This window comes from Pinus tabuliformis, chromosome 3_2 (assembly GCF_031772625.1).
Source record: "Pinus tabuliformis cultivar Carrire ecotype Pingquan chromosome 3_2, CPIR1, whole genome shotgun sequence".
NCBI lineage: Eukaryota > Viridiplantae > Streptophyta > Pinopsida > Pinales > Pinaceae > Pinus > Pinus tabuliformis.
The window spans coordinates 171,094,270-171,122,021 of NC_142302.1; the positions used below are offsets into that span (position 1 = coordinate 171,094,270).

Below are 27,752 nucleotides of genomic sequence, written 5' to 3' on the forward strand. Positions count from 1 at the left end.
ATGACTGGATCCTCCAATACCTGGATCCCATGTCCATATCTGACTCAACCTGCTACCAGTAGATCCACCTGGATCCCACTACCACCAAGAAGGAGCATTAATGCTACATGGATCCTGATGTGTTGTAGCTCTGGTCGTGAATGTTGCCCTACCAACTGTGTACCAGCTCATCACCTCTCTCCAATCCAATCCTTGGCATACCCCAAGGTCAATCTCACCATACTAATGCTACGCTGAGACACTGATGAGTGTCCAACCCACATTCTGCTAGTGACTGGAACATGTAATATCCCCCACCTCTAAGGGCTCCTGTAGTACACTGCTCCCCACTAAGAAAGATACCACATCCATAGGATACCAACTCATGATCTCCCGCCAATCTAAGTCATGGACTCCAGTGTAAGGAACAAGTCTACTATGTTGATGTTGGTCCCACTCAACTCATGTTGCCCTATCTGGTTGATCAGCAATATCCATCGAGAAAGTCCTGCCTCTCTCCCTGTAATGGGTACAAGTAGCCAAACTGTGCTGCAAGCCCTACCTATGTACTCCTGGAGAGGGTTGATGCCTGAATTGCAGCTCGGCTAACTGCCACTACACCTGTTTGCACCTCATCAATGGGTAGACCCAAAGATGGATGCATTCGCATCTCCCTCGCTTGATAGGAAACTCCACGCCCTTCCAATCCACCAATCTCCTGCCAAACTGTCCTATCATACTCCAGCATCTCCTGAGGACAAGTGTCAGCGAACATCATCACCCTACCAGCTGTCTGTACACCTGTCTACTCCTCATCAATGACTGACCCTAAGGGTAACTGCTCATCCTCCATCATCATGAGTTCAATATGAACCTCCAACTGGCTCTCCCAAAAAGGCTCATCATGCATACTTTGCGCCTCATCCTCCTCAGCTGACTCACGTTACATCATATGTTGCTCACGTTGACTCATCACTGGTGACACATTATCCTGAATGTCTCTCCTACGATCCATGGACTACTCATCATATGAATCTAGCCTGATGTCAATGACTCACCATGACTCATGCTCCTCTATGTGCTCTCTATGTTGCATCATCAGCCACTCATCTGCTCCCTGATCTCTTTCCCACATGGGAACAATCAACTACTCCTCGTACTCCTCTACCACACATGGATGCACATCTGGGCTACTGTCATCAACTCCATATGACTACTCGTGCTCCTCTAAGGTATCATTGTATGAACCCATGCACTTGTTCAAAGAAGAGTCCTCATCCTGACAAACATGAAGAATATCTCCCTGCTTTACCATTGTCATCTCCTCAGTGTCACTCAAGTATGAGTGGTCAAGTCCCCAAGGTCCTTTGCAGATGAAGCAAAGTCCCTTCCTCCTCATCTCATTCTTGATGCATGAGCGCCCCCAAACCTGAGCTACTCCTCCCTGGTCAACTGTCTACTGAACAGCCCAATGTTCTGCTCAACCGACCTCTCAGCTAGACCATAAGCAACAAGTGAGACCAACTTCTCTCTCCTCCAAACAGACAACAATCGACACTGCAACTCCCGACAGATGGCATCACGGCCTCTAATATATGATGACAAGATGGACTACATGTGTGCTATGACTCTGTCAGGATGATGATTCCTAATGCTGAAGAAGCATTGGAACATCTGCAAGATTAAACCATCACACTCTAGATCAAACATGATTTCATAAGTTTTAGTCATGGCCATAACTCCTAAAATCTCAAGCTTCTTCCCAAAGGTAGAGCCTGACTGTTGTCCAAATCCTAGAAAGTATCCACTATCAGCTTGAAAACTCTCCTCATAACATCATCATTGTAAGGAGCTCTAGGGGCAGTTAGTCTCATGATGTGACTGAGACAAGATGCAACAGGAAGTCTAACCCCTTCACAAGGTTCCTCCAAGAACTTGTGTTGTATGAGAGTAATCATAGCTGGTTTTAAAGCCCAAATTAGTTTCTTCCCTTCTAACTAGCTCACTTTGGAAAGGAGGGCATCTAGTTCATCAAGTTTGGAAAGAACTTTCCATGTGACCCTCATGTGCTTCAAATCTGTTCCAAGTGCTAATATTTTGTGCCCAATCTCCAACTTTTTCTTAAAATCATTTGGTTGTTCTTTCTGAAGGATGGCATAAATCCCCTTTGAAAAAGTTTGTTGTTCAGTGTTGTTTTCTTATCTATATGGCAGTTCATGGAGGTGCTGCTTTGTTGGTTCATGAGGTGTTTTAAAAACTCCATTGTTCAACAACATATATGGAAATAGTAGTGGTTTAACTACAATCAGTCATTAATAAACATGACAATAGAAGGCTACTACATCAACATGTAAAAAAACACAGATTTACTCTAGCAATCAATTCTACCCCCTCCTCAGGACATTCATTGACCATTACAACAACAGTGTTTAACTCGAGACACAACATATAAGTAGAGGGTAAATACTGACAGTGAGATAGACACTCTCAGCTCACGACACTTTTTGGACTCCCTACAATATGATCCCCCCCCTTCTCTTGTAATACAAGATCTGTTCAACAACAACCTCTCCTTCTACTTACCAATAAACATAGGACACCAACAACTTATACTGACAAACAGTTCCGCAGTAAATTTCAATTTATGGGCAATGACTAACATGAATCAACAGACTTCCCCAAACACATATATACCCTTTGTGACAAATCAGAATTTAATACATGACGATATAACCTACAAACAGACCCCTCATGTTTAAAATTTGAGCATACACTGAACAAAGAAAGTGAAGAACTTGCTATTTAGAGGCAACCACATACTACAATGCCCATTCATCTGTAGGATGTCCCAACACTTGATGAGGTCTGATGGCTCAGATTTCTACAACATGCCCTTCTTCATTCAGCAATAGTCTTTTCCTTCAACACATACAATTGGTCACATGTATTATAACGAGGATTTAGCTCAAACTTGATTTGATGTATATATCAGCAATAGTAGATGAATGATTTCAACTCCCTCTTATCTTTGGTCCAGTTCCTTGCGGGGGTAATGAAATGCAACAGGACTTTCTTTGTAAACTGATATGTCCTTTGAGATTTCTCACATTGCCAACCAGCAACAACAGAGTTTCGGTTTGCTTAGGTTGCTTCCTCTCCAATAATGCTTAGCCAACCGCGTTAAGCCTGTCATCTTTTACAGGAAAGGGTACGCAGCTCCTCGACTTCCAACACTCGTATACGTTCAGGTTCTCACAAGAAAAGAGTGCAGACTATTTAAATAAGGAAATCGACCTCTAATTGCACAGTAGATTTTAAACGCACAAGTGTTTCAGTTTACCATTCTCTGCTACCTGCACAAGTTACTGGACACGCCCCTATCTCTCTGTCGACAAAGTTGTCTCATTGCACTAGCAATCACAATCCGAACAACCACCACCTAAAATAAATAAATAAATAATCTTGGGCTAATCATGCTCGACCTTCATCGGGATTTTGACATGTCAGAAGAATTTGACCGAGCCCACAAAAAAGACAGACAATTGAATTTGGTTGCTCTACTCAGTCGACAGGCCTGTCAGAAATGTCTCTCGTGGCCAAAACAATTCACGTCTCCGCCTGAGAATGCTGACGGTGGGCACCACGCCTAAGCTTTACGTTGGCTGCCTCTGTTAACCACGAAGTTCTCAGTCGTCACTGTCACTGTGGATCGGATTGTATTTCTGGCCTCAGCTGTCACGATCACAAACTTCGAATACACATACCATGACTTGTTTGATTTCCTGAATTAGTTGCTAAGACATGCGCATTGGTATACCGTTAAATTGCAATCTACCAAGTGACCAGCAACAACTCTGTTGATGGTTACCACCCTTTTTACGCTAACATGATGCTCCGACAATTACACCATTTCCCGACCTACACTACGAACTTTTCACCCGATCACGCATGGTCGGACGTGATCATGAGGTTCGAAGAAAAAAATATCAACATGATTTTTTCCCTTGACTCCTCATGTTGACTGGTTACAAGAAGAATGCAGTCGCACACTACATGCTACTCGTCTTTCACATGGCAAGAAAGAAAACCATCGACTAAGGATTTGACTAAAGTCAGCTAGGAAGATCCATCCCCTCAGCGGCTCAATGAATTCGCACATCAATCCAATCTGAATAGCCGCAACATGTTTTGTTGTCACGTCTACAAAATGTTCCCACTGACTGCGAGTGGTAGCACGGAAAATTTGGAAACCAAAGCTTTGCTCCCTACCAGAAAGGAAAACATTAAAATGTAAGACCATGTACGATTTGAATGTTATTCATAAGTTGCAAGACAACTCTATGCCTAACGATTGCTTTGGCAAGTTTTTTTTTTTATGCTTCAGGCTATCCAGAACAACTTCAATGCTTGCGATCAGGTGCACGATATTCTCCTTCTATGCGTTCACGACCTTCTTTCAACGAATTTTCAATTTGTTGTAGAACTGGGTTTTCAATATTCTCCGACAAAACCCTCCAATAATAGCTACAGATGAACACGAGGAAAAACCCGCAAGCTGAGCCAAGATTATGGCTCTGATACCACTGTAATGTCCCAAATGCAGAGAATTTGGAACAAGGACTTCACAAAAAACTAATCATGCATTTAACAGAAGATTGCCATGTGAAATTAAGCAAAGAAAGCATTGCAATCCCATAACACTATGAACAAAAAAATATTCAGCTTTATTATATTAGATAAACCAAGGTTTTTCATGCACATGCAACCCATATAGTTCATATAAGCTGGCCTCAAACAGATCTACAACAATGCCACAAATCGGCCTCCAAACAGCTGCAAAAAAATACACTGCAATTTGTGAACCCTGAATGGATTCACCAAGGGAAGAGATAGGTGTTCCCCCACTCTCACTGAATCACCCGAGGGTTTCCATCCCGGGGCTACTGTTGGAGTAGAGAACTGGATTCTCAACCTCACATATAAGAAACAATGTCAAAACCAAGATGTCCTCCAATGGACTCCTCCTCCTCTTTTATAGATCTGATGGACCCTTCTAGAATCTTCTATTTTATTATTATTTTAATCATGGAGCACTTTTCCCTCTTTATTTTAATTAAAATATTCTTTTTAATGCATGAAAAGGGTATATTGGCCACCATGTCTCCTTAGGTCACTAAAACTCCCATCCAAAAGTCTCATCATGTAGATCTTCGCATCCTGGTTCCAACGAGCTATTACATTGAGGTGTTCCATCAATTAATCTCCTCAGAATGCCCTCTCAAGCATAATTAATTAAGTTGTGCCCAATAATAATGTTGATTTTTTAAAGTTGTCGGAATGCAACGGAACGAAACGCAGGCTGTGCTGATGATGGAATATGCCATGCGAATGCCATCAAATCCCATAAAAACTCCTCAAAACTCCATCGGGGTCCCTGATGACATAAACCTGCTCCACTGACTTGACCATCCCTTGTCCTAGAAACCCACCCTGGCTGTACTATGAAAAGGAATAAATATCTCCCAATTGCCGAAATTGCAAAAATGGAAATTTTTCTTAACAAATATAATTAATTGGGGATATTAAACAATAAACCCTCTTTGGGTTGGAAGGGCTAGCTTCCGTTCTAAAAGATTGGTTCAAGTTACCTCTAGCTTTTTCTTTCACAGACGAGAAAATTACGGAGTGATAACACTTTCCACATGGTTCTGGTATAGAACATAAGGTGGATGGATTCATCAACATAGCTGAGCTTATTCAACCTTTTCTTGGTATAGAGAAATTTTTCAACAAGAGAACATCTGAAGAAATCATTATGAATACCTCCCTAACTAAGAGGGAGTGTTGAATTTTGTAGCTACGGTCGGTATTCTCCATTTGTATTAACCCACAAAATAAGAGGAGGGAATTTGTAATTTAAATTTGAAATTGTTTTGCCCCCAAAAAGGTCAAGTCGGCTCAATCAAGGTAACACACCACTTGGGGCACATTAGACCTCTATAAATAGGTCATTCGACCTCCTCCACTAGACACCAACTCAGATCATCAAAACTTATCTGCTTTTGTTCATCCATGCGAAGAAGAAGGAAGAGATGAAGGCTGAAATCTGTCCAAGTCTATTCTAGCTCAAGTTTGACTTTTGTTGACTTCGCATGTGTGGGAATCTTCTGTGATTTTTTCTGGGCAGCAGACTGAAATGTCCAAGGAATATGCAGGAGGCCAAATTTGCCTCTGGTTGACCAGTTTGACCTGGGTATGTTTGTGGTCAGTTTGACTTTGTTTTTGACTAGGAAATCAGATTGTATCTCTTGTCGAATTGGAAAAATTCTCTAAGAAAATGTTGCTGGATATTTCCCTAGTTAGGGTTTTCCCAGGATAAATTTGTGTCTCTTGTGTTTGGTTGTCTCTTCATGATCCTATTGGCTTTATTGTTTATACTGTTGAGATTTTCTATGTGTAATTTCTTAATTATGAATGTGACACGACAAATTAATGAAGCAATCATTGGAAATTATTATCAATACAGGAAAACATGAAAAATAAACAAAACCCTGATTGAATCAAGTGTTAATTGATTCTAAAGTAAGAGAGACTTTCGAATTGTCCCTAGACTACCTACTTATGACTCTGGAATATTGGCTTCTTTAACAATAATATGAAGGGTAGAGTTGAAAGATAAGTTATAACCCTTTGATCTGTTTTGATTATTTGTGGACATTAATTGAATTTCAATTTCAATTTCTAATCAAGGTTATTGAAAAGTAGAAAGAATTTCTATTTCGTTAATTGCTCGTTTAAAATGTTCAATCACAAGGCTTGTTCATAAACTAATTTCTGCAAACACACTAAACAATTGTTAAACAAGTTCAACCATGGCCAATGTATAAATTTTCCAACAAGAGAAACAATAGATATAGCTTATTAAATGCTACTTGATTAACGAGTAAAGATTCACCATTCAAATGCGAAAAAATTCCCAAGAGGAATGAAAATGACATCATAACATCTATGAACAGCAGCACGCAGTGTCATGCTCTCCACAAGAATAATGTCGAGGGAGAGAGAAAGCATATGTTACCAACCTTATTCAATCTCTTCTTCCGCTCCTTAGCTCTATAAACTGCATGTTTGATACCATTGTTGTCCATCCAACCTTCTGGCCAGAGATCTGCAAGCTGAAATTCAAAGACAAGAAATAATTTAAGATGTAAAATAATGCTGACAAAGTTAATTTGTTGCTATAATTAAATACCAAACTATGCATAGAAAAATGTACTTTTGACAAGCACTCCAAGTTTATCCATTATGTTTCTATCAAGCAAATATTTTCTGTGCCTTGTACTCCTAAAAGTTAGACTTGCTATAAATCGAACCAAACACCACAAAATAATGAACTGATATCATGTCTAAGGAAAAAAAACAAACTAATATTCACCTCAGATATCATGAAAACAAATGTTGGATGAAAAGGGCGTGTTTGTTAAATTTTAGATGTGAACTATTTTACTAAATACAAGATATATAGGATACATAGAAATTTACATGTAAAAAAGTCATAGCTTGAAACAAAGGAAATATAGAAAATGATGTCAATCCATATTTGAAAATATAGAAATTCCTAAGAAACGCTATGCAAAATCACAAGGAATTGATATTAAATCTCTATCAAAAATTATGGAAGGACAAAGAGATTGTGGATCTATGCTGAAAACTTCAGCAAACCCTAATCCATCATAAACCTTGAACAAGAATACCACATTAAGGGAAGCTGAACTGATGAACAAGAGAACAAGAGATATTGTGCCCTTAGACAAAAGAATCAACCATTAATGAATCCAAATTGATGATACAAAAGACTCATAAGGTATGTATTAATATACAACTTATGATGTTGGGAACCTTCCCCCATAATGGGTTTATGGGCCCAAATAACTGCCCACTGACCATCTTTGTGAAATTCTATAGCATGTGTAGTAGAATACGATTTTCTGATTTGACAAATACTTCCTAATGATTTTCAAACAGTATTTCTCATGCCACTGATATCATTGAATAATTACACACAAAATCTCAACTGTAAATGAAGTGGAAACAAAAAGACCATAGAAAGATAGTCATGTACAATAGACATATTTTTTCACCTAGAAACCCATTCTGGGATAAAATCCCGCAATCTTTTCCTAAGGAGAAGTTGTTTGTTCAACAAGGTTTACAAATCAGAATTTGCCTAGAAATTTGTGCCAATATTACAAGTCAAATCACCAGTCAAACTGCTGTTGATCAATGTTGGTCAAACCAGTCAAAAGTCAACTTGATCAAACCCTCACATGCGCGACTATGGCCAAACCCTTACACATATGACTGTACGAACTGCAATAAAACCGGTTCAAATCCTTACACGTGTGATTGGAATAGGGTTGATTTGTTTATTTAATGAGGGTTTTCACCCACCAGTGGAATAAACAATTCTAATCTCATCTTGAGTTGTAATGTAGGCTCAATAAGTGAAGGGGTTTATTGTGATGAGGGGCTTCTTAATGGGTCTCCTCTCAACATTAGAGCTCTATATAAATAGACATGCATGTCATGAGATGTTCCTAAAGGACACGCTGAGGACCACTAGGATGTGGAAGGGTGAAGGTGTTACCCCCTATCTTACCAGGATTTAGGATATCCGAAATGAGCTTGCCGCAGTTGGAGAGACGCCACAAGAAGTTGAACTAGTAAGTATAGCCATTAATCGTTTCTCCGAGGAGTGGGCTACTTTCAAGTTTCGTCCAAGGTATTACTGGACGAGATCAGCTACTTGGTTAGGATCAATTGTGGGCAGATTTCACACAAGAGGAGATGCGACTTGCTCTAGTCAAGAGTAGTCCTGGTGACAACTGCAGAGGATTGAAGAATGTGAAGGAATAGGAGAATGTAGCCCTTGCATCGAAGGGAAAGGCAAAGAAAAGTCCCAATAAGGGGCAAGGCTCACAGAGAGGAGAGAAGAAGTAGAAGGATATGTTGAAGATCAAATGCTTAAGGTGTCGTGAGTTTGGTCACTACAGTACCCAGTGTTCTTAGAGTAAGAAGGACAAGAAGGAGAAGCAGGCAGCAGGCAGCAACTTCGATAGAGATTGACCAGTTGTCCTCCAAGTTGGAGGAATATTTCGTTTTGTATGCAGTTAAGGACAGACGTGGCGATAGATTGAGCTCTAGACTCCAGAGTTGCACAGAGCTAGGACAGATCATTCAAGGAGAGCATCAGGCAAATGTTTCCTCTTGGATCAATACCCTTGCTACAGGGGTCCATAGTATTTAGTAGTAGATGGATCAGTGTTTAGGATGACACAATCAAATCTTGAGGGACAGTTGCAGTATTAGTGGCAATCAGATGTTGAGGGGCGCATAACAGTTGCAGCGAAGACAGATACTTAGTGGACAGTGCAGAGGTTAGTAGCAGTCAAAGACTCAGGAGGCAGCTACAAAGCCACTCCATTGGCACAATTGATTCAGTTCTCAATTGCAGTAGTTGTAGCAGCAACGTCAACATGAGATCAATTGCAGTGTAGTGCAGAGTTGACAACAATATAGGTAGTACATTGCAGTGTCAGCAGCAGTGTAGATCAGGCTGGTTCATCTATAAAGTAGAAAATGAATCAGAGTTGTGCAGTAGTTGGTGGACAGTGGCAGATTGTCAGAGTTGTCAGACATCAGCAGCATGTATGGGACATGATGTTACGAGATAGAGAGAACACCTTCCTCGCTAAGAGGGAGTATTGATTTTTGTAGCATTCAACAAGTGTTCTAGTCACAATTCTGGTCAGAGGCTTAGAAACACAAGAGCTCCAGAACCCAGAAACGTTTCAAGAGAAAACACCTAGAGATGGCTTAATTAAGTTAATTAACCAATAAATAAAATTTTCCCAAGTCTAACTTAGGGAAAATGATTAATTAACATGAATTAATTGAGAAAGGTGAGATTTCTCTAGAAACTCACACAAATCAACTCAGAAATGATCTTAGTCGTTGATGAGGATTTAATCATGGTCATTTGCAAGACAACGAGAGTTTATAAGAGGAGTTCGATGGGGTTGGAGCAAAAGACACGAGAGTGACACCAAAAGTGTGAGTTCCTTGGCAGATCCAGCTACCCAACTGTAGAGATCAAGCAAGGGAAAGAAGTTCAAGCCAGAAGGGACACTGCAGTAGCAATAGAGTAGCAACAGTGAGCTCCTTGGCATATCAAGCTACCTAGTTGCAGAGATCAAGCAAGGTGAGAAGCTCAAGCCAGAAAAGATGCAGGTGTAATTGTAGGAGTTCAGTAGTAGCCGGAGCAGTTATATGCTCAGGGATCAAGGCAAATAGAATTTCTTGGACAGCATATTGAAATCCACAGATGAGTCATCACTGATGTGGCAAAGTGCATGGATCAATTGAAAGGGTTCTAGAGTTGTCAAAACACATGAGTATGTTGCTTTCATTGACATAGGTGCAATATGGCACTAGGTTCAATTAATTAGGAGCTAGTGACAATTGACTAGGATACTTACTCAAGTGGACAGGAGTGAGAACCAATGTTGAAGGAAACGCCCCCCCCCCCCCCCCCCGCAGATCAAAACCCCGATCTGCGATCCGTATGGATGTGTGGGGGTAGCGCCGTCCGAAACGCGTTTTGGGCTGATAAACACGCTTCTTGGAAATTTCACGAAGCGTGTGCCCGAAACGTGTTTCAGCTTCGGCCGTACGAAGTGTTAAGCTTCGAAGTACGAAGCGTACGGATCGCGAGCTTCCTCCATGTTTTTTTTTGTATGAATTTTTTGAGTGATTCCAGGATGATGATGATCGTGTTGAGATGCCACCCCCATCTGGTCCCTTGGTTCCTAGGTTCCATGGTTCAACACCAACGGCAGGGGGTTCATCTTCATCAGTTTCAGTGCCACAACTTCCATAGACACCATCTTCTTCATTGCCACCACATGGAGGCTCGCCGCCACGTTCTCTTCGTGGTGGAAGGAGGAGAGATTAGTAGATATATTCACAATTTACTACTTTTGTCATAGATTAATCATTAGACTTGTAGGCTTGTGAATTTGAACCTTTTTGGCTTGGCGGTGACCAAGTGACCTATTTTGTAAACATTATTATTTGAGTTTTGGACATGACAAATGTTGACAGTTGCTCACTTGCTAGAGAAATCATAATATGCTCTATGTTTTATGTTTTATAATATGTTTAAATGTTTTATGCTTTATAATAGGCTTAAAAATTTGATGTATGTTTGTAATTGCTAGAATATAGATGGTTGATGCTCGAATAATTAATCATTGATGTACATACTACATACTAGTAACTACAATGGAATCATGGATGCCATATCTATCTTGATTTATGCAAAAATATGCATTTTTTCATGTCTTCTACAACTAATTTGGTATTTGGAATGTTTGTTTTAAATATAAATGCAAAAAAAATATAAATATATATATATATATAGCAGACGCTTCGCTTCCTAGATTTTTGGAAAATGACGCTTTCGCGTTTCCGCTTCCAAAAAGCGTCCCCATTTGGTCCCCGCTTCATGCAACATTGGTTGAGAACAACTTCATAGTAGTTTATCTTCGATTACCTCCGTTTTATCTCCTTTCTCCTAGTGGGAATTGGTTGTTCCCTCTCTAGTTCCAATGCACTTCACCTTTTTATCTCTTTCACTCACTCAACATGCATGGCGTCATCTCTCTTATACTTTGAACTTGTTTCACTCTACCTTGTTTTAGTTTCTCTTCACTCTGACTTACAACTTTTTTCCACCTCACTCCAGTCTCTCCTCAATTAACAAAATCACATCTTTATTTATCCTCATGTGCACTTAACTTATATTTATCTTTACTTCTCTCCAATTATATTTTCCTCTACTCAAGGGAATCCCCGATAAATTAATATGCATTACCTCAAGGATAAATTTATCTAGTTCAAACTTGCCCAAATTATCTCAAGGATAATTTTATCTAGTATGAATTTTCCCAAATTACTACAAGAATATCTTTATGTCAGTTCGAATTACTCAAAATATAATCAAACATATTTTTATCTCATGACAACTCAGAGCTACATCAGTAGAACTCAAGCATTGGCCACTTCACTCAGTTTTTCCTCCAATTTAGTCTCAATTGCATGGTGAGTTGACTCTACAATGTTGAGAAATCTAGGGGCAATTTAATTAGGTGATTTCTCTTACTTTGATAATTGCTTGTGATGTTCTTTTACTTAACTTGATATACTTGTATTCAGCGTCTTCTTATCGTGATTATTACAGTGTTCTTTTATCATCAAACAACTACCAAACAATGAAGACCAATGAGACAAGAGGACACAAAATGTAGGTTGCTAGCCAGGGCCAAAACCTCTCCTCTTGGGAGGAAAACCCACATGAATTATTCTCTTGTATAGAATCTTCAAATGATGAATTCCAAGACCTATGACCCAAGACCAAGACCCCTCCAAGACCAAGTCAAACCTCTTCTTGATGAACTTGCTTCTCACAAAGTCAACGCAAGTCAAACCTCTTCTTGATGAACTTGCTTCTCACAAATTCAACCCAAGTCAAACTGCTTCAACTTCACAAGTTCAGACTTGTACTTTCTTGACTGCAATTTCAGCCCTTACAACAAAAACCCTAGCTTGCATGTGTGAGGGAAATATGGTAGAATAGGTCTCTTTTCTTCTTCGTTGGAGGATCTCCTTTCTCCTTAACAACTTGGCCTTCAAATTGATTCTTTTGAGTCCCAAACTTCAGCTCCTTATGGTGACTGCAATTTATGTTCTTGCTGCAACAGGTTCGATGCCCTAATTTCACACATGTGAAGGATGATGCCCAAAAACAGTGTTCTAAAACTTCGCTTCCTTCTTCCTTTAGTTCTCCTTGTCTTCGCTAGGTATTCCTTGCCTTCCTTGAGCTTTTATGAACTTCTTGGATGCTCACTTGATGAGGTCGAGTTCTCTTATATCTATAGGCTTCTCATGGTGGTCAAATAGCCCTTATGGAGGTTGACTTGTCCTTCCTTGTAGACCGACTTGATCTTGGAGGGTCTTTATGACTCAAGTTGACTTACATAGATTTTCTTTACATGATACAAAGTGCCCAAAGGGGTCTTTCATATATGACAACAACCCAATTGACTTCTTGACTTTATGACTAACCCTAGAAGCACTCAATGGATGCTTGACCTACAAATAAATTGATCTTGAGCATGAAACCCATGCTACAAAAATAATATTAATAATTTTTCTTTATTTTTACAATATACAAGAATCAAAAGTACATTTCATATTTATGAAGACCAAACCTACTTACATACTTAAACACTCCCTCTTAACTAGGGAGGTATTCATAATACATACAAGGTACTTGGACATTCTCATACTAAAGAATTCTCATAAGAAAAGTCGGATTAGTAAGCCATCTCATAAGCTATTTATTCAGCTTATATCAGTGCATCTCATCATATCAACTAGCATTGTCACATAGCAATGCCTTGACTAACAACTCTATCTCTCCACAAGATTAGATCACAATGTTGGGGAGACAAATTATTTATAGACACCTTCATCATTGTCTCTCAAGGCACATACCCCATCCGGATGTTCACATAGTATGTCCTTCTAAGACCATTCTTGTCTAGGATTAACACATCCTCAAGGAATTTCCTCTTTGACTACTCTTACCTATTAGATGCCCTACTTCATCCTCAAAGAGTATCATAAACCATATGCTTACGCCATCCTCCATTCTTTCTTCATAAAGAAGACAAGAATGATCTGTCTATCTCTCCCTCTTAACTAGGGAGGACCTACTCATTCCTATAAAAGGAATATACCCAAGCTCCCCACCTAGGGACTTGTTACCAACAACAGCTATTTGCTCTTTCGTGGATATCATGGTACTATCTACTACTTGTAAGGCTCCTCCTTTCAACATCATGTCATGAACTTCAACTTCTTCATCATGGAGCCTTCTTCTTCTAGAACTTCTTCGTAGGGCATCAACATCTTCTCCATCACTTCCCTTCAACGAAACATAGTGTTGAACCAATAGTCATGTCATCCTTTTCTTTATCAAGAAGAAACCTTCTAGTCCACATCTGGCTATCCTTCATACAGCTACCTCTTCCAAGTCATGTTTCTTTCAAGATCTTCCATCCAATCTCATGAGTACTAGTTGTAGGTGACTTTCTACAACCCTCTTTCGGTAGCCCTATTTCAACCCAACCAGATGCTTTCTCAAAAATCAAAATGAACATTAAATTAAAATTACCTCTTTATGATCGCCTTTCATGATGACATTTGCTTCTAACATCTTGCACATGTATGAATCCATCTACAAGACGTTCATTACCAAGGTTCTCCTTCTTCATCTTACATATCATGGTCTTCATACCTTCTCCATGGAGATGCCATAGCTAATCTTTCTAGTTATCATATGTTGATCACTTATCTTATGCACATGACTATAGATAGTACTAGTGTGGAAAAAGTTTGCAAAAAATCGGGATTAAATCCTAAAATTGTGATTTTTTCAACAAAACAATTTAATCCTCCAATTTTTGCAGACTTTTTCAGAAACGAAAAAATCGTGATTTATTCGTTATATGCCCGATTTTATCGGGAGTTGACCCAAAAAGTCTGTTGTCTTAAGAGTTGAGACTCAAACAAGACTCAAGATTCAGGAGTTCATACGCTATTTTGATATGTGATGTAGCACTAGACTTCATATACATATTATATATTAGCTTTCTTTACATGTTTATGTGGAAATAAATTTATTTGATGTTGTGGATACTCTAGATGTTAAAAAAAATTAAAAAATGATATTTTTGTGTGTTTTTTTTTAATTTTGCCGACTTTTTCAAAAAACTCCTGACTTTAATGAGTTTTTCAACTTTTGGACCCTTGCCGAATTAACCCTGACTTCGACTTTTTCCACATTGATAGATACATCTTTCACGAACTCTTCTTTCACCTTCCTCACATATGGCTTCCTCAGGATCTTCTATACATAGCTCCTTCATCATAGGCTTAGTCACCAGGTTCGAGTTCGAGTTCGAGTTCGGCGACCATGAAATTCGAATAAAGTTCAGCAACTAAAATTTTGTCGATAAAATTCGAAATATAGAAATTCGAAAAAAAAAATGTATATATATATATATATATAATCAATTTAAAGTCAAATTCAAATAAATTTTTGGCTTAGGCTTTAGCAAGAGAACAGAGGCTAGACTCCATATGAGAAATGGTATGGCAGCAAACAGCCTATTTCACATTTCAAAATTTCAGGATCCGCTGCATCATGCATGGGCTTATGCTCCTAAATTTGCAGTTGTGGCCAAATTATACGATATGAGCATTTTCCACTCAGGCATGTCACCTACAGGCTGCAGCCTGCAGCCTCTAGATGCCATGCAATCTTCCCTGCTTCATCTGGAGATAAAAATTGATTTAAGTACCATTAAAAAATTATTGGCAAAAGGTGTTTTAAATTCAACTCACATTCCAAAATATTGCATGATGATTGCATGAGAATACATTGGAAGTTGGAACCCCGGTAAAATCAAGGAAAAATGAAGCAATGTATTATGTATCGACACAAAATGTTCAGGCACAAAAAAATTTAAAAAAGAAACTCTCCGTTAATAACTAGGCCCTTGCTTTTGTCAATGGAGATTAGAATTAAAAGCCTCAATATAAAGACGTGTAAATTCTTGCCTTATGAATCTTCAAAATAATTGTGACTTTGGGACATTTCTTACAATTTATGACCACATAAAAGAAAATGATAAATCAGACATACAACCTAAAGAATTCTGATAGAGACAAAACTGAAATTCGAGTATGAAAGATCGCTCAAAGAAAGCAATTTATTTATCAATTGTAGACTGGACTGTTTGCGGTGAGTTTGGAGTCTGGACCGCAATGAAATGAAACCCTTCGACGTTCGCACAACCAAACAATGAAACCCGGCGAGCAATAAAACCCGCGGGCTAAAACGCGAGAAAAAAACGAACCGAAACGAATTTCATCGAACATCAAGCGAATTTCATCGAACTTCAAACGATTTTGTTCGGAAAAAAATCGAATTCGCCTTGAAATTCGAGTTCGCCATAAAATTCGGCGAACTCGAACGAATATATTCATTTCTGCTTAAAATTCGTCGAATTTCGAATTTAATCATTGAAATTCGCCGAATCTGGTGACTAGGATCATAGGAACCATATTTGCCAACTTCTTCATATTCTTCATGAGGTCATATTATGTTGATTTCATCTTTGCCAATATGTAGAAGATTTCAAAGCACATTGCCTACATGCCTTCATGTATCATTCTAACGAGAGAGTTTCTTCTTCATGCTCATGAGGTAGATCTTTCAACCATTATACCTACAACCATATGATGACATGACTATATATATATATTACCAAATGTATACATACCTCTTCCTTCATGTAGTCATCTAGACTTCCTTCCAGCAGCTTCCTTTCCTTGCTTGAAGACAAGAATACTTCAACCAACTTGATGTGTTGCACATCGTTTGTCATCATACCATCATTCTTCTAAAGTGTGGATCCCATACTATGTGGAATGTAGCCTGTTGACCACCACGTGTCAACTAGCCGTAACAGTACACCCCCTTTTTTCGCAAAGGGGATATCGCTTGATCAACGTGTCTGTGCCATTCGACTATCATCATCAGCCTATTCATGTTATTTTGTAAACCCAGTCTGCATGTGTAAATTGTAAATAATCTTAGCAGATCTGTGTCATGTATGTAATTGCCTAGGTAAACCTAATCTTCTAGTGATGATCTACGTTCTAGAAGGTTTTTTGTCTCATCGACCCATGGTCGGCAGAGTTTTTCTTCAGCCTAACCCCAAAGCTGGAATGGATTTTGTCATTAGAATCTTAGGGGAGTCCTAGTGTGCTAGGTCGAGTCTATGTAAAAGTGATTTGGGAATAATCCTAACTATTTGGTTAGGTTATTTTATTACAAATTGCTTGATCTGCTAGATTATGTTTGTGTCGCAGAACTGGGTGGTCTATGAGGGCCTTTGTCAAATGGGTTTTCCCCCTTGAGATGTAAAAGTGTAAAAATCATGATGTAAAATGTCTTGAGGGTTAGAAAAATAATTTATCCCCTCATAAGTCCTAGGTCCTAGGTAATTTTTCCAAAGGCTAAGTTCGAGGGTCCCTTTAAATAAAAAAATAAAATAAAATAATAATAAGTCAAAGTTTTGAAGAAATAAATGCAAAATTTTATTTTTTTTTATATATATTAATTTAAAAAATGTGAAATTTCCTCAACATTTAAAATTTCGATGGATGAGATTGAAAAATATTTTGATCCTCATCAACGGTCGAGATCGCTTTGACAAAAATCACTCGAACTAGCCGTTGGGAAATTTTCCTTTAAATAGGAAGTCAGTTGTCATTTGAGATCATTGGACCTGGGAGTCGTGTGCTGAGTGAAAGCTCTCTTGTAATTGTTTTTCATGTGCAAATAAAGAAAGACTTTGGGGTTAATCTCTGCTGGTGTTACTCTCTGAAAAAATGTTGTAAGATGTTTTATTTTCTTGCATAAGATTTATTTTCAGCCATTGATGTTAGCTTATTGAAGAGTGATTTAAACACAGGTATCTTGTTTGATCACTAGGGTTTGAATGATAGTTTAAATTATGAATATAATGGCAGGTATCTCCATTAGATCTAAATTTCACTATTGTTTTCTCTCTCTATGTTAATGGTTGAATTAAGTTGTGCAGGAAATCCTTGATTTTGAATTTACCAGGCATTCGAGGAAGTTCTCGGCTGAACCAACCAACTCCCGGATTGCATTTTTTGAAGAGCCTAGCTGGTTTTGATCCAGGGCTTATCATTAGAATTTATGTTGCAGATGCATAAAGGGTTTTTTGAAGCACCTCATCTTAATTTTAAAATTTCAAAATATATATGTGTGGCATAATGACAGATTTGGCTGCTTTGAGCCTTTAAACTGTGAATATTGTAATTATTTAGCTGGTTTTAGGGTTTTTAATTTTGTTTTTTGCATATTTTGTTTTTGGGTGTTTGTTTTTGTCATTGCAGGTTGCAGATCTAAAGGTGAGATTCAATCTTGAAGCCAGATCTAGGCCCTGGAGGGTAAGATCTGGCCTCAGGATCAGCTCTAGCAGGAATATTTGCTTCAGAACCAGTTTTTTGCAGGTGTACGTTTCTGTTGTTCAAGGGTTTGAAAATCCGGAAAATTTTTATAAGGGTTCACAGGATTTAAAATTTTTATTAAGTTTTCTGGAGAATTTTGTCATCTGCCTGCTGCTGCCTAGGGTTTTCATTTTCATTAAAAAAATTCGAATTTTTTTTAGGGCCTGCAGCTTTTTGCTGCTGCCATACATCTGGCCATTTTCCTTCACGCAGTCATCCTCAGCTTCAACTCCCAAGTCTCTGCTCTCTGTGTTGTTTCAAAGAATCAATTAAAATCGAGGGTTTTCTTAATGAATCTGCTTTGCAAGTGGATTTGGGCATCATAGAACAAAATCAATATCTTTTTATGAAGTGAAACCCCTGCTTGTTGCACTTAAATCCCTCAAACCCCCATTCGATCTGCAGCGTCTAGGTTTTTATCAGCTCCGTGTCCATCACTCCAAATTCGCAGCAGCCCTCCATTCATCATATCCAAGCTGCTAGTCAGTGTTCCCTCTTACGCTGCCCGTCATCATTCCCACGCTGCTCCCCGCCAGGTCTGCGTTCATCCTCAAAGCCACCAGGTAGTCCTTCTCCTCACCCGCTGCCAATCCTTCCGCGTAGCTGTAACAGCTTCTCCTTCACTGCCATCATCCGTCGACCTAGACGCATTCCTTTCATTCCCCATACACACGTCCCTACTTGCCCTCCTCCATCTAGCTACGAGTCGCAGCCGTCGAGAACCTGCACACAAGCAACAGTGAGAAATACGCTCATATTTTGGTTTATTTCCTTTATGCATTTAGGATTTGGTTTTTCGATTTTTTGTTTTCTTTTTTTTAGTTAGGTTTCATGGTGTTGGCATAGGATAGTTAGAATAGATTTAGATTTATTTTATTTTATGAATTCTAAAAAAACATAAAGCTTTTAATTTTGTTAAATAAAACAACTTTGATTTTATTTTATAAAAATATAAAAAATATATAAAAAAGGGCTTAAAAAGTTAATTTTAGGGTTTGATTTATTCTTTGTTTAGATTTTCATTTAATCTATAAAAAATAAAAATAAATTTAATTGTGTCGAAACATTTTTGTCACATTTAGTCTTGGCATATTCACTTAAGGATTTTTCACATTTACAATTTTGGGTGTATCTTTTTTGCTAGGTCTAAAAGATTTTAAATGTGGGATTAATGTTTGTCATTTTTATATAGTCAAACGCGCTTAAATTTTATCTAAAATTAGCTATATGAAAGTGGTGAATCATTCCTTGAAACTGGTTAGCATTTAAATTTTATGGTTATTTAAAGCATTTGATCTTTTGAAGTTTAATTGCTAAAGCTTTGTGCATCTATTGAATATCTCGCATCTGGTGAAATTAATCATTGCTTGGATTATTTAATGTTCTTTACATCTTAGCTATTTTGCATTTTTTTTCAAGCAATCGTCAATTATTTCATAAGCAGCTAATTGATTACTTTGGATCATTGACTCCTCAAGGCACTGGTATTAAATCATTTAAAATTTTAACTGAGCCTTAATCAAGTAGCTTGTTTTCCCCGTTGTGTCTCCCAAGCCAACTGATTACCAATTGGTCTTCTTTTATCCCATAGGGTCTACCCCCCTTAGCCTAGGGAGATGGCTTAAATGGAGAGATTGGGGATCAGGGTGACAGCCCCCGGTTTGAGCGTTGTCGCAGTTCCTAGACACTCTGTGCGACAACATAGCCTATTTGTGTGACACTTTCTTTCTTTAAAGAATGATGAACCCTTCTAACAAAGATTCCACTAAATGATCTTGATGATCCTTATTCTACAAATGCTCCTTTCTAATGATGATGATGTATGATGATCTCTTTATCTTTCATCTTGCTAGATCATTTTCTCCAACCATATAGACTACTACTTCGGTTGTCCTTCTATGATTCTAATGATGATACCATGAGCTACATCCCTTCTATCATGTACTATCATTGTTTAAACCATATAGACTTCTGCTTCGGCTATTCTTCCATGCTTCTATGATGATGTCGTCTCAATCTTTGCTACAATGCATCCTATCATGCTTGTGATGCTTCCTATTTTGATTTGCTAACTTCAATGTACTTGAAAATAGATCAAGTGTGTGAGAGACCTTCTAATAGTGAAAGTCTATCACTTCTTCCTTCTTTGACTTCATTTTTTCTTCAAGTTCTTCTACTTCTTCAGTGATATGGGCTTCATTTCTTTCCTTTCTCTTCTTGTTGTCCTTCTTGAGTTTAGGACAATTCCTTTTGAAGTGCCCATATTCATTACGCTCATAGCATTGAATCTTAGACATGTAGATTTTCTTTTGAAACTTCTTTTGAGGCTCAGACTTTGCGGATTTTCCTTTCTTTCTAGCCACTGTTGCATATGCTTGAGTTTGTTCACCTACTCCAACATCATTTTTCGCCTTTAATCTTGTATCTTCAATCTTGCATAATGACCACAGATCGTTGAATGGAGTTATTTCCTTCTTCCCATAGATGCTTGATACAAAGTTGCCCCATTCATCAAGTAGTGCATTGAGCACAATGGTGGTCATCTCTCAATCAGACATTATTTCTCCAAATTATTGTAGTTGATCTCTTATTTGAGATACCCTCATAAGGTATGAGGCTACCCCTTCTTCCTTTGATACCTTCATCTTGTATAGTTCGGTTCTTAATGATACAATTTCTCTTGCAATGCTTACAGAGAACAATTCCACTAGCTTTTCATAGATCTCTTTCGTTGTCTTCAACTTTAGTACATAAGGGATGAGACAATCCTTGATTGACTCAATAAGGATCCTTTGAGCCCTTATCTCTCCTTTCATATATTTCAATACAGCTTGAGATTGCTCTTGAGAAGGTTTGGTGATTGATCCCGTGACATATTCACTAACTTCATTTTCTATGAGGATCAAATCTATTCTCTTCTTCCATGCAAGGTAATTCGATGACCCAACCAGTTTGTTGTTCTCCTTGCAGAATGAAGTCATTGAAGATTGAGACATAAAATATAAATTTAAAACACTTGTAAAGTGAAGATGCTCCTTTGATGATGATATCTTCAACTTAATGCCTTCTTGATGATATTGACTTCCACTACTCCTTTGATGTTGAAAATTATAGATGCTTTCTTGATGATGATTCTTCTTCAAGATGGGGAGGGGTCATCTTCTTCAAGGATGGTCCTTTCTTCAATATGAGGGAGATCACTTTGATGATGAAGTGCTCTTTCTTGCTTGCTTTGGTTGATGATTGTAGAATGTGTAATCTTCCCAAGAATGCTTCAAGTGTAGAGTCCTTCTTTGAATGGAGGTAGGGTCTTAGGTCTTCTTCTTCTTCAAAGTGTTGTTCCTTCTAGATGATATTATCATTGTGAGGAGATGAATAGTCCTTGATTCTTCTTGTTTTTCCTTGATGTTCTCCTTGCACTCGGTCCTTATGTACTCTTCTTCAATGGAGTGATCTTCAAGCTTCCATTTCCTTGTTGTTGTCACCATAGCTCTAATACCATGTCAACAAATCTAGGGGCAGCTTAATTAGGTGATTTCTCTTACTTCGATAATTGCTTGTGATGTTCTTTTACTTAAATTGATATACTTGTAGTCAACTTCTTCTTATTGTGATTATTGTAGTCTTCTTTTATCATCAAACAGCTACCAAACAATGAAGATTAATGAGACAAGAGGAAACAAAATGTAGGTTGCTAGACAGGGCCAAAACCTCTCCTCTTGAGAGGAAAACCCACAAGAATTCTTCTCTTCTTATAGAATCTTCAAATGACGAATTCCAAGACCTATGACCCAAGACCAAGACCCCTAGAAGGCCAAGTCAAACCTCTTCTTGATGAACTTGCTTCTCACAAAGTCAACCCAAGTCAAACTGCTCCAAAACCGCTTCAACTTCACACGTTCGAACATGTACTTCCTTGATTGCAATTTCGTCCCTTACCGCAGAAACCCTAGCTTGCACGTGTGAGGGAACTATGATAAAACAGGTCTCTTTTCTTCTTCGCTAGAGGATCTCCTTTCTTCTTAGAACTTTGACCTTCAAACTAATTCTTTTGAGTCCCAAACTTCCGCTCCTTATGGCGACTACAATATGTTCTTGCTACAATAGGTTCAATGCCCTAATTTCGTGAAGCACAATGGCCCAAAAACAGTGTTCTAAAACTTCGCTTCCTTCTTCCTTTAGTTCTCCCTTTCTTCGTTAGGTATTCCTTGCCTTACTTGAGCTTTTACAAACTTCTTGGATGCTCACTTGATGAGGTCAAATTCTCTTATATATATAGGCTTCTCATGGTGGTTGAATAGCCCTTATGGAGGTCAACTTGTTGAAGGCTAGGATGACTTGATCTTGGAGGGTATTTATGACTCAAATTGACTTAACAAAAAAAAAAAATTACATGATACAAAGTGCCAAATGGGGTCTTTCATATACGACAATGACTCAATTGACTTCTTGACTTTATGACAAACCCTAGCAGCACTCAATGTGTGCTTGACCTACAAATAAATTGATCTTGAGCATGAAACCCACACTACAAAAATAATAATAATAATTTTTCTTTCTTTTAGAATATACAAGAATCAAGAGTACATTTCATATTTATGAAGACCGAACCTAGTTAGATACTTCAACATATAGATTTTATCAGTGTGAATTGATCTTCTTTGCATGAAGAATTCGACTTCCTTTATTCCCTATTGTGCATCAGATGAGGTGAAGAATTACATGCATACACACAGGTGTGAGCTATTGGTTCAATGAATTGTCTTTAGTGCTAGCAGCTTATACTAACTTTCTCTCATGTCTCCATTTTCTTCATCTCTTCTAACTTCTACTCTATTGTATCTAAATATCATTGTCATTGGTTTTGTAATAGTCATCTTCATGCAACCAACCTCCTAGTCTTTGCAGAATAAAGCTAAATTTTGATCTATTCTGTCTCTAGGTTGATCGATGTTTTAATGTTTATCTTATACAATATTATAAAAGTTTCAGAGCCATTTTTGATGGTTTAAATCTGCCATTTAAATGTGTTTTCTGTCTGTTTTATCTTCCATTTAAAAGCTCATGCTAGAGAATATTCCACCATTTAAAACACAGATTATTTTACAAACTCGTTTGACTACTAACTTGTTGGTCAAAGAACCATTGCATGTTGTTTTTTCTATGTTATTTTGCATATTTTTAGGTGGAAACAGTATATGCAAAACTAGGGACACCACCTTGTGGTTAGCAAGCGCCAGTCTGAAAAGAGAGGGAAGTTTGCACATGAAACTAACAGTGAATGTTTCCTATATGCTTTATTGAGATTTTTATCCCAGATTCATCAAATAATATAATTTTCAATGGGGTAAGAACACGTGTTAACACAGCAATTTAGACACACTCTTGCACCCCCCTAGGGAGATTTGTCTATTTAGTATTACATCAAATGTTATATTCATTACCTTTCTCATAATGAAGCACATTACCCATCATGCATCATTGTCTCTTGTTATCAATCCTATTATTTGATCAGAAATTTCAGTAATCTAGTGCTTCGAACAAATATAAATGGGTATTTCTGCATCATTCAAGCCATGTACTTATATTGGGGCACAACGCATCTTTTTAATTTTTCTACCTTTTTTTATCAATATTGGCCTTTCTTTGTTGAGTTTGCCACAGTGAGAACAAAGATATTTCAAGTTGGAAGGCATGTTGTATACCTAACCACAACACGTTTCTTGGGTATGAGACTTGTTGATCACACTTTTTCAACTTCTTCGAGAAAGCAAAGTACAGAGAAATGGAGAAAAATTTTCTAAGATCAAAGTCATCAGTTGCCATCATTCATCATTGTAAACCCAATTTCTGCAAAGTTTATTGTAAATGATGCTAGTATGACCATTTAATTATGTAACAACACCTAGGTAAGCCTCTGATTTTGGCAAAGGATTTCATCTTAGGAAGTTTTTTAACCTCCCCGAATTATGTGTGTTTGTAAACACGCCTAATCAGCAAAAATTTTCTTCCAACTTGGACCCCAAAGCTAAGGTGGAATTTGTTGGAAAATGCAACTAGTCTTGGTCTTCATAATTGTATGTAAGGTCATGATGTAATGTATTTGTCAAAAGAAAAGAAAAAGAAATTTTTATTAAAGAAATTGACTTATTAAAGCATGGGTTTCATGCTTGGGTCAATGGTTTATAGGTCAAAGCCTCCATTGTAGGCTTCTAGGGTTTATGTCAAGTGCCCTTGTCCATGTCATAATGTCAAAAAACTTTCTTGGGCTTCATCTGTCAAGAAAGAATTTTTTTTATGTAAAACAGGTCTTCTAGGTCTCCTCCACCAAGTCAGTCTCAAGGAAGGACAAGTCAGCCTCAACAAGGGAATTCGACCTCATAGACTCACTATATATTGGAGCAACTCGACTCATTTGTAAGCACATCTCTCACAAGTTCGAATTGCAGTTGCTAAAAGCAGAAAAAGTGTGAAATTCAACAAGGAAGAAGCAAAGGACTAGCAAAGGAGAAGGAGGTTGTTATCAGGCTAAGGAAGTCGAAACTTTCTCTATCTTATCTCACACATGCGAAGGAACTGAAGCTGCAGGAGGGTTGAAATTGCAATTTTGAAGTTAGGCCAAAATTTTAATGCAGTAGAGTTGAAAATTTGTCCTTGATGCAGTATTGAAGCAGTATTGTTGCATTCGATTTTTGAAGGTTGTACGAACAGTGTGAGAGCTAACTTGGTGGAGGAGGAAGGTTTGTTGGTCTAGGGTATTGATCTATCTCATTTTGAATCTAGTGAAGGAAGAGTCTCTGACTAGGTTTTCCCCTATATAGGGGTTTTAGCCTTGGCTGAGTACCTAGTTCCGGTGTCCCTAATCTTCATATTTGTTGCTTTGATGATTGCTTGATAAGAAGAAGATAAAGGAAGAATAGAAAGAAGTTAATAAGAACATAATAATATCACAAGTAATTATCAATATAAGAAAACCTTTCTGTCTTTCCAATTTTCTAACATGGTATCAAAACTAAGGTGAAGAAGATAGAAAAAGGCAGACTAAAGATCTATTGAAGAAAAGGGGATCAGTCAAAGGTCATTAAGGAAAAAGATTATATAAGAAGAGAAACCTACTTTCTGCAGGAACTATGACAACTTGAATGAAGGGAGAAAACAAGCTAGAAGGAGCCTCCAACTATAGGGCATGGAAAAAGAGGATAGATCTTATCCTCGAAAAACATAAAGTTTTGAATCTTGTTCAAGGAAAAGTCAAGAAGCCTACTGATGAAGCAGAGAAAGTGAAGTTCAGAGAAACTGAAATCTTGGCAATGAACCTAATAGTGGATGGAGTAAAGGACAACCTGATTCCATACATATCCAACATAGATTCCGCTCAAGAAATGTATGAAGCTCTCCCCAAATTATTCACCATCAAGAACATTGGACAAATAGCAAGCCTTGAGAATGAACTAAGATGACGAGAGATGATATTGTATCATCCTACTTTATAAGGATATCTAGAATTTGAGATGAATTCCAAGCAATAGATGAAGTTGTACCAGAAAAAGAGCTCGTAATTACTGCTCTTCTAGAACTACCAAAATCTAGGAGTGCTTTTGCATCAGGAATTAACAGTTGGAAAGATAACAAATGTGGAATGCATAAAGTCAGGAAGAAGCCTGAATATCATTGCTAAACAACAAGAAGGAAGATGAAGAAGAAAATACCTCTAATGCCTATTCTGCTCATCACAAGAAAAAGGGAACCTTCAAGAAGTTCAAAGGACCAAAGAAGAAAGTTGACCTATCAAAGATTGAATGCTACAATTGTCATAAGATGGGTCATTATAAAAGTCAATGTCCTAAGAATCCAAGGAATAGGAAGAGAGAAAGAGAACATGTGAATGTTGTTGATGAAGGTCCACCAAAGAAGAACAAGACAAAAGAATCTGAAGTCAAAGACTTATTTGCTAGAGACTCTTAGGGATATTACCCCTTGCATATCATTCTATCTTATGTTTTGTATTGTTTTCCTTTATGTTTTTTATTTATAGAGTTTGTAGGTCTAACATGTCTTGTTAGAACATTTTTTAATTATCTTGATAGGTTCTAGGTATCCCTCAAAAGGATTAGATTAAGAGGGAGCCTTCACCACTTTCCAAAAGATAAGTATATTGTTCCTTGTTTCACCTTTTTGGCTTCCTCCTCACATCAAGACTTGTTTGTATTGTATGCTAATAACCCTTTTTGGTTAGGAAAGCTTGCTGAATGTTCAAAGGTTATGGAGGAAACATCAAAGGATAGACTTGAAGCATGGTAGAATTTCAATTGCAAAGGAAGTCCTTAAAGAATTGATGTCCTACAAGGTTTGTTAAGGAACAACTCAAGGTATGTCTTAAACTATAAGCTTTGTTATAAAGTTCTCTTCATGTAAAAGGTAAGTTCATCCTCTTTTGAAATTTGTTTTACATTACTAACATCGTTATGTCTAAGGTTTTGAATCAAAAAGATTCCTGTTAGGGTGATTAATCATTAGATTGAATCTACCCTCATGATATTACTTGATCATTATTTTGTAACCCTAACCTTTAGGGTTCACTATAAAACCCTATCCTCTTGTCGCTATGCGTGTGTCAATATTGATTATGAAGCCCTAGTCTACTTACGATTGTTGATGAAATCTAGAAATCCTATTCTTTTGATGTTTAGGTTTTGGTTTTGTTATGATAGAAACCCTAGCTCTTTAGGGTTTGTTGTTAATGTCTAAGCTATATAATGAATCCCTAGATTTTTTGAGTTCGGTGATTAGGGGTTCGGGAACAAACCTTTATAGTAAGATCCTAGGAATGAAACACTAGGTGTATATTTGTCCGATCGAAATCCTAGCCTACAGAAAAAATGTTATATATCTAACTTCAATGTATTGATGTTTGTATTGATGAGAAATGCTAGTGCATGAAATCCTAGCTATGTATATGCGAGTATGCTACTCTAATTGTTGATACTCATGTCTTAGTTTGTAAAATCTAGGGTCTGTAAAACACTAGTAGAGATTGATATTCTAGTATATGTTGATATTGTTTTCCAATATGATTTAGTTTTGATGATAAAATCTAGGGTTTGCAAAAAACCCTAGTAGAGTCTAACACGTAATTCTAAAAGAATATTGTTGAAACCTTAGATGTAGAATAGAATTGTTATTTATCTAATTTGTGTCTTGAAGATAGAGTCTAGGGTATATGACAAAACCCTAGCAAGAAGCTGAAATCTAGTATGTAAAGTGATGTGTCTCTTGCATATTATGAACCTAACTAGGTTTAGGTGTTTGATGTCTAAAGTCAAAATGATTACATTATAGTAATATGATGCTTATGTATGTTTGTATTTGGTTGTAATTGTTGTCACAGGTACATAATCTTCAAGATGATGAAGATGTCTATATGATAATAATAAGCATGATGATGGAAGTTATATGAATAATGATGATCAAGATAACCTTGATGTCGTAAGAAAGAATGGAGCCATTAAAGGCTCTCCAATGTTATAGAAGAAGGAAGT

General features: G+C 37.6%; 1 protein-coding gene across 8 annotated transcripts in view; it reads right to left on the minus strand.

Annotated features, from left to right (window-relative positions):
* The window catches only part of LOC149180339 (ubinuclein-1-like), a 341,784-nt gene that overhangs the window by 22,801 nt on the left and 291,231 nt on the right, over window positions 1–27,752 (minus strand). For all 8 annotated transcript variants that reach the window (XM_089416029.1, XM_089416032.1, XM_089416031.1 and 5 more), the window contains exon 13: window positions 7,062–7,154. In XM_089416029.1, coding sequence (XP_089272155.1) covers window positions 7,062–7,154 — 93 coding nt within the window. The remainder of the gene's footprint in view (window positions 1–7,061; window positions 7,155–27,752) is intronic.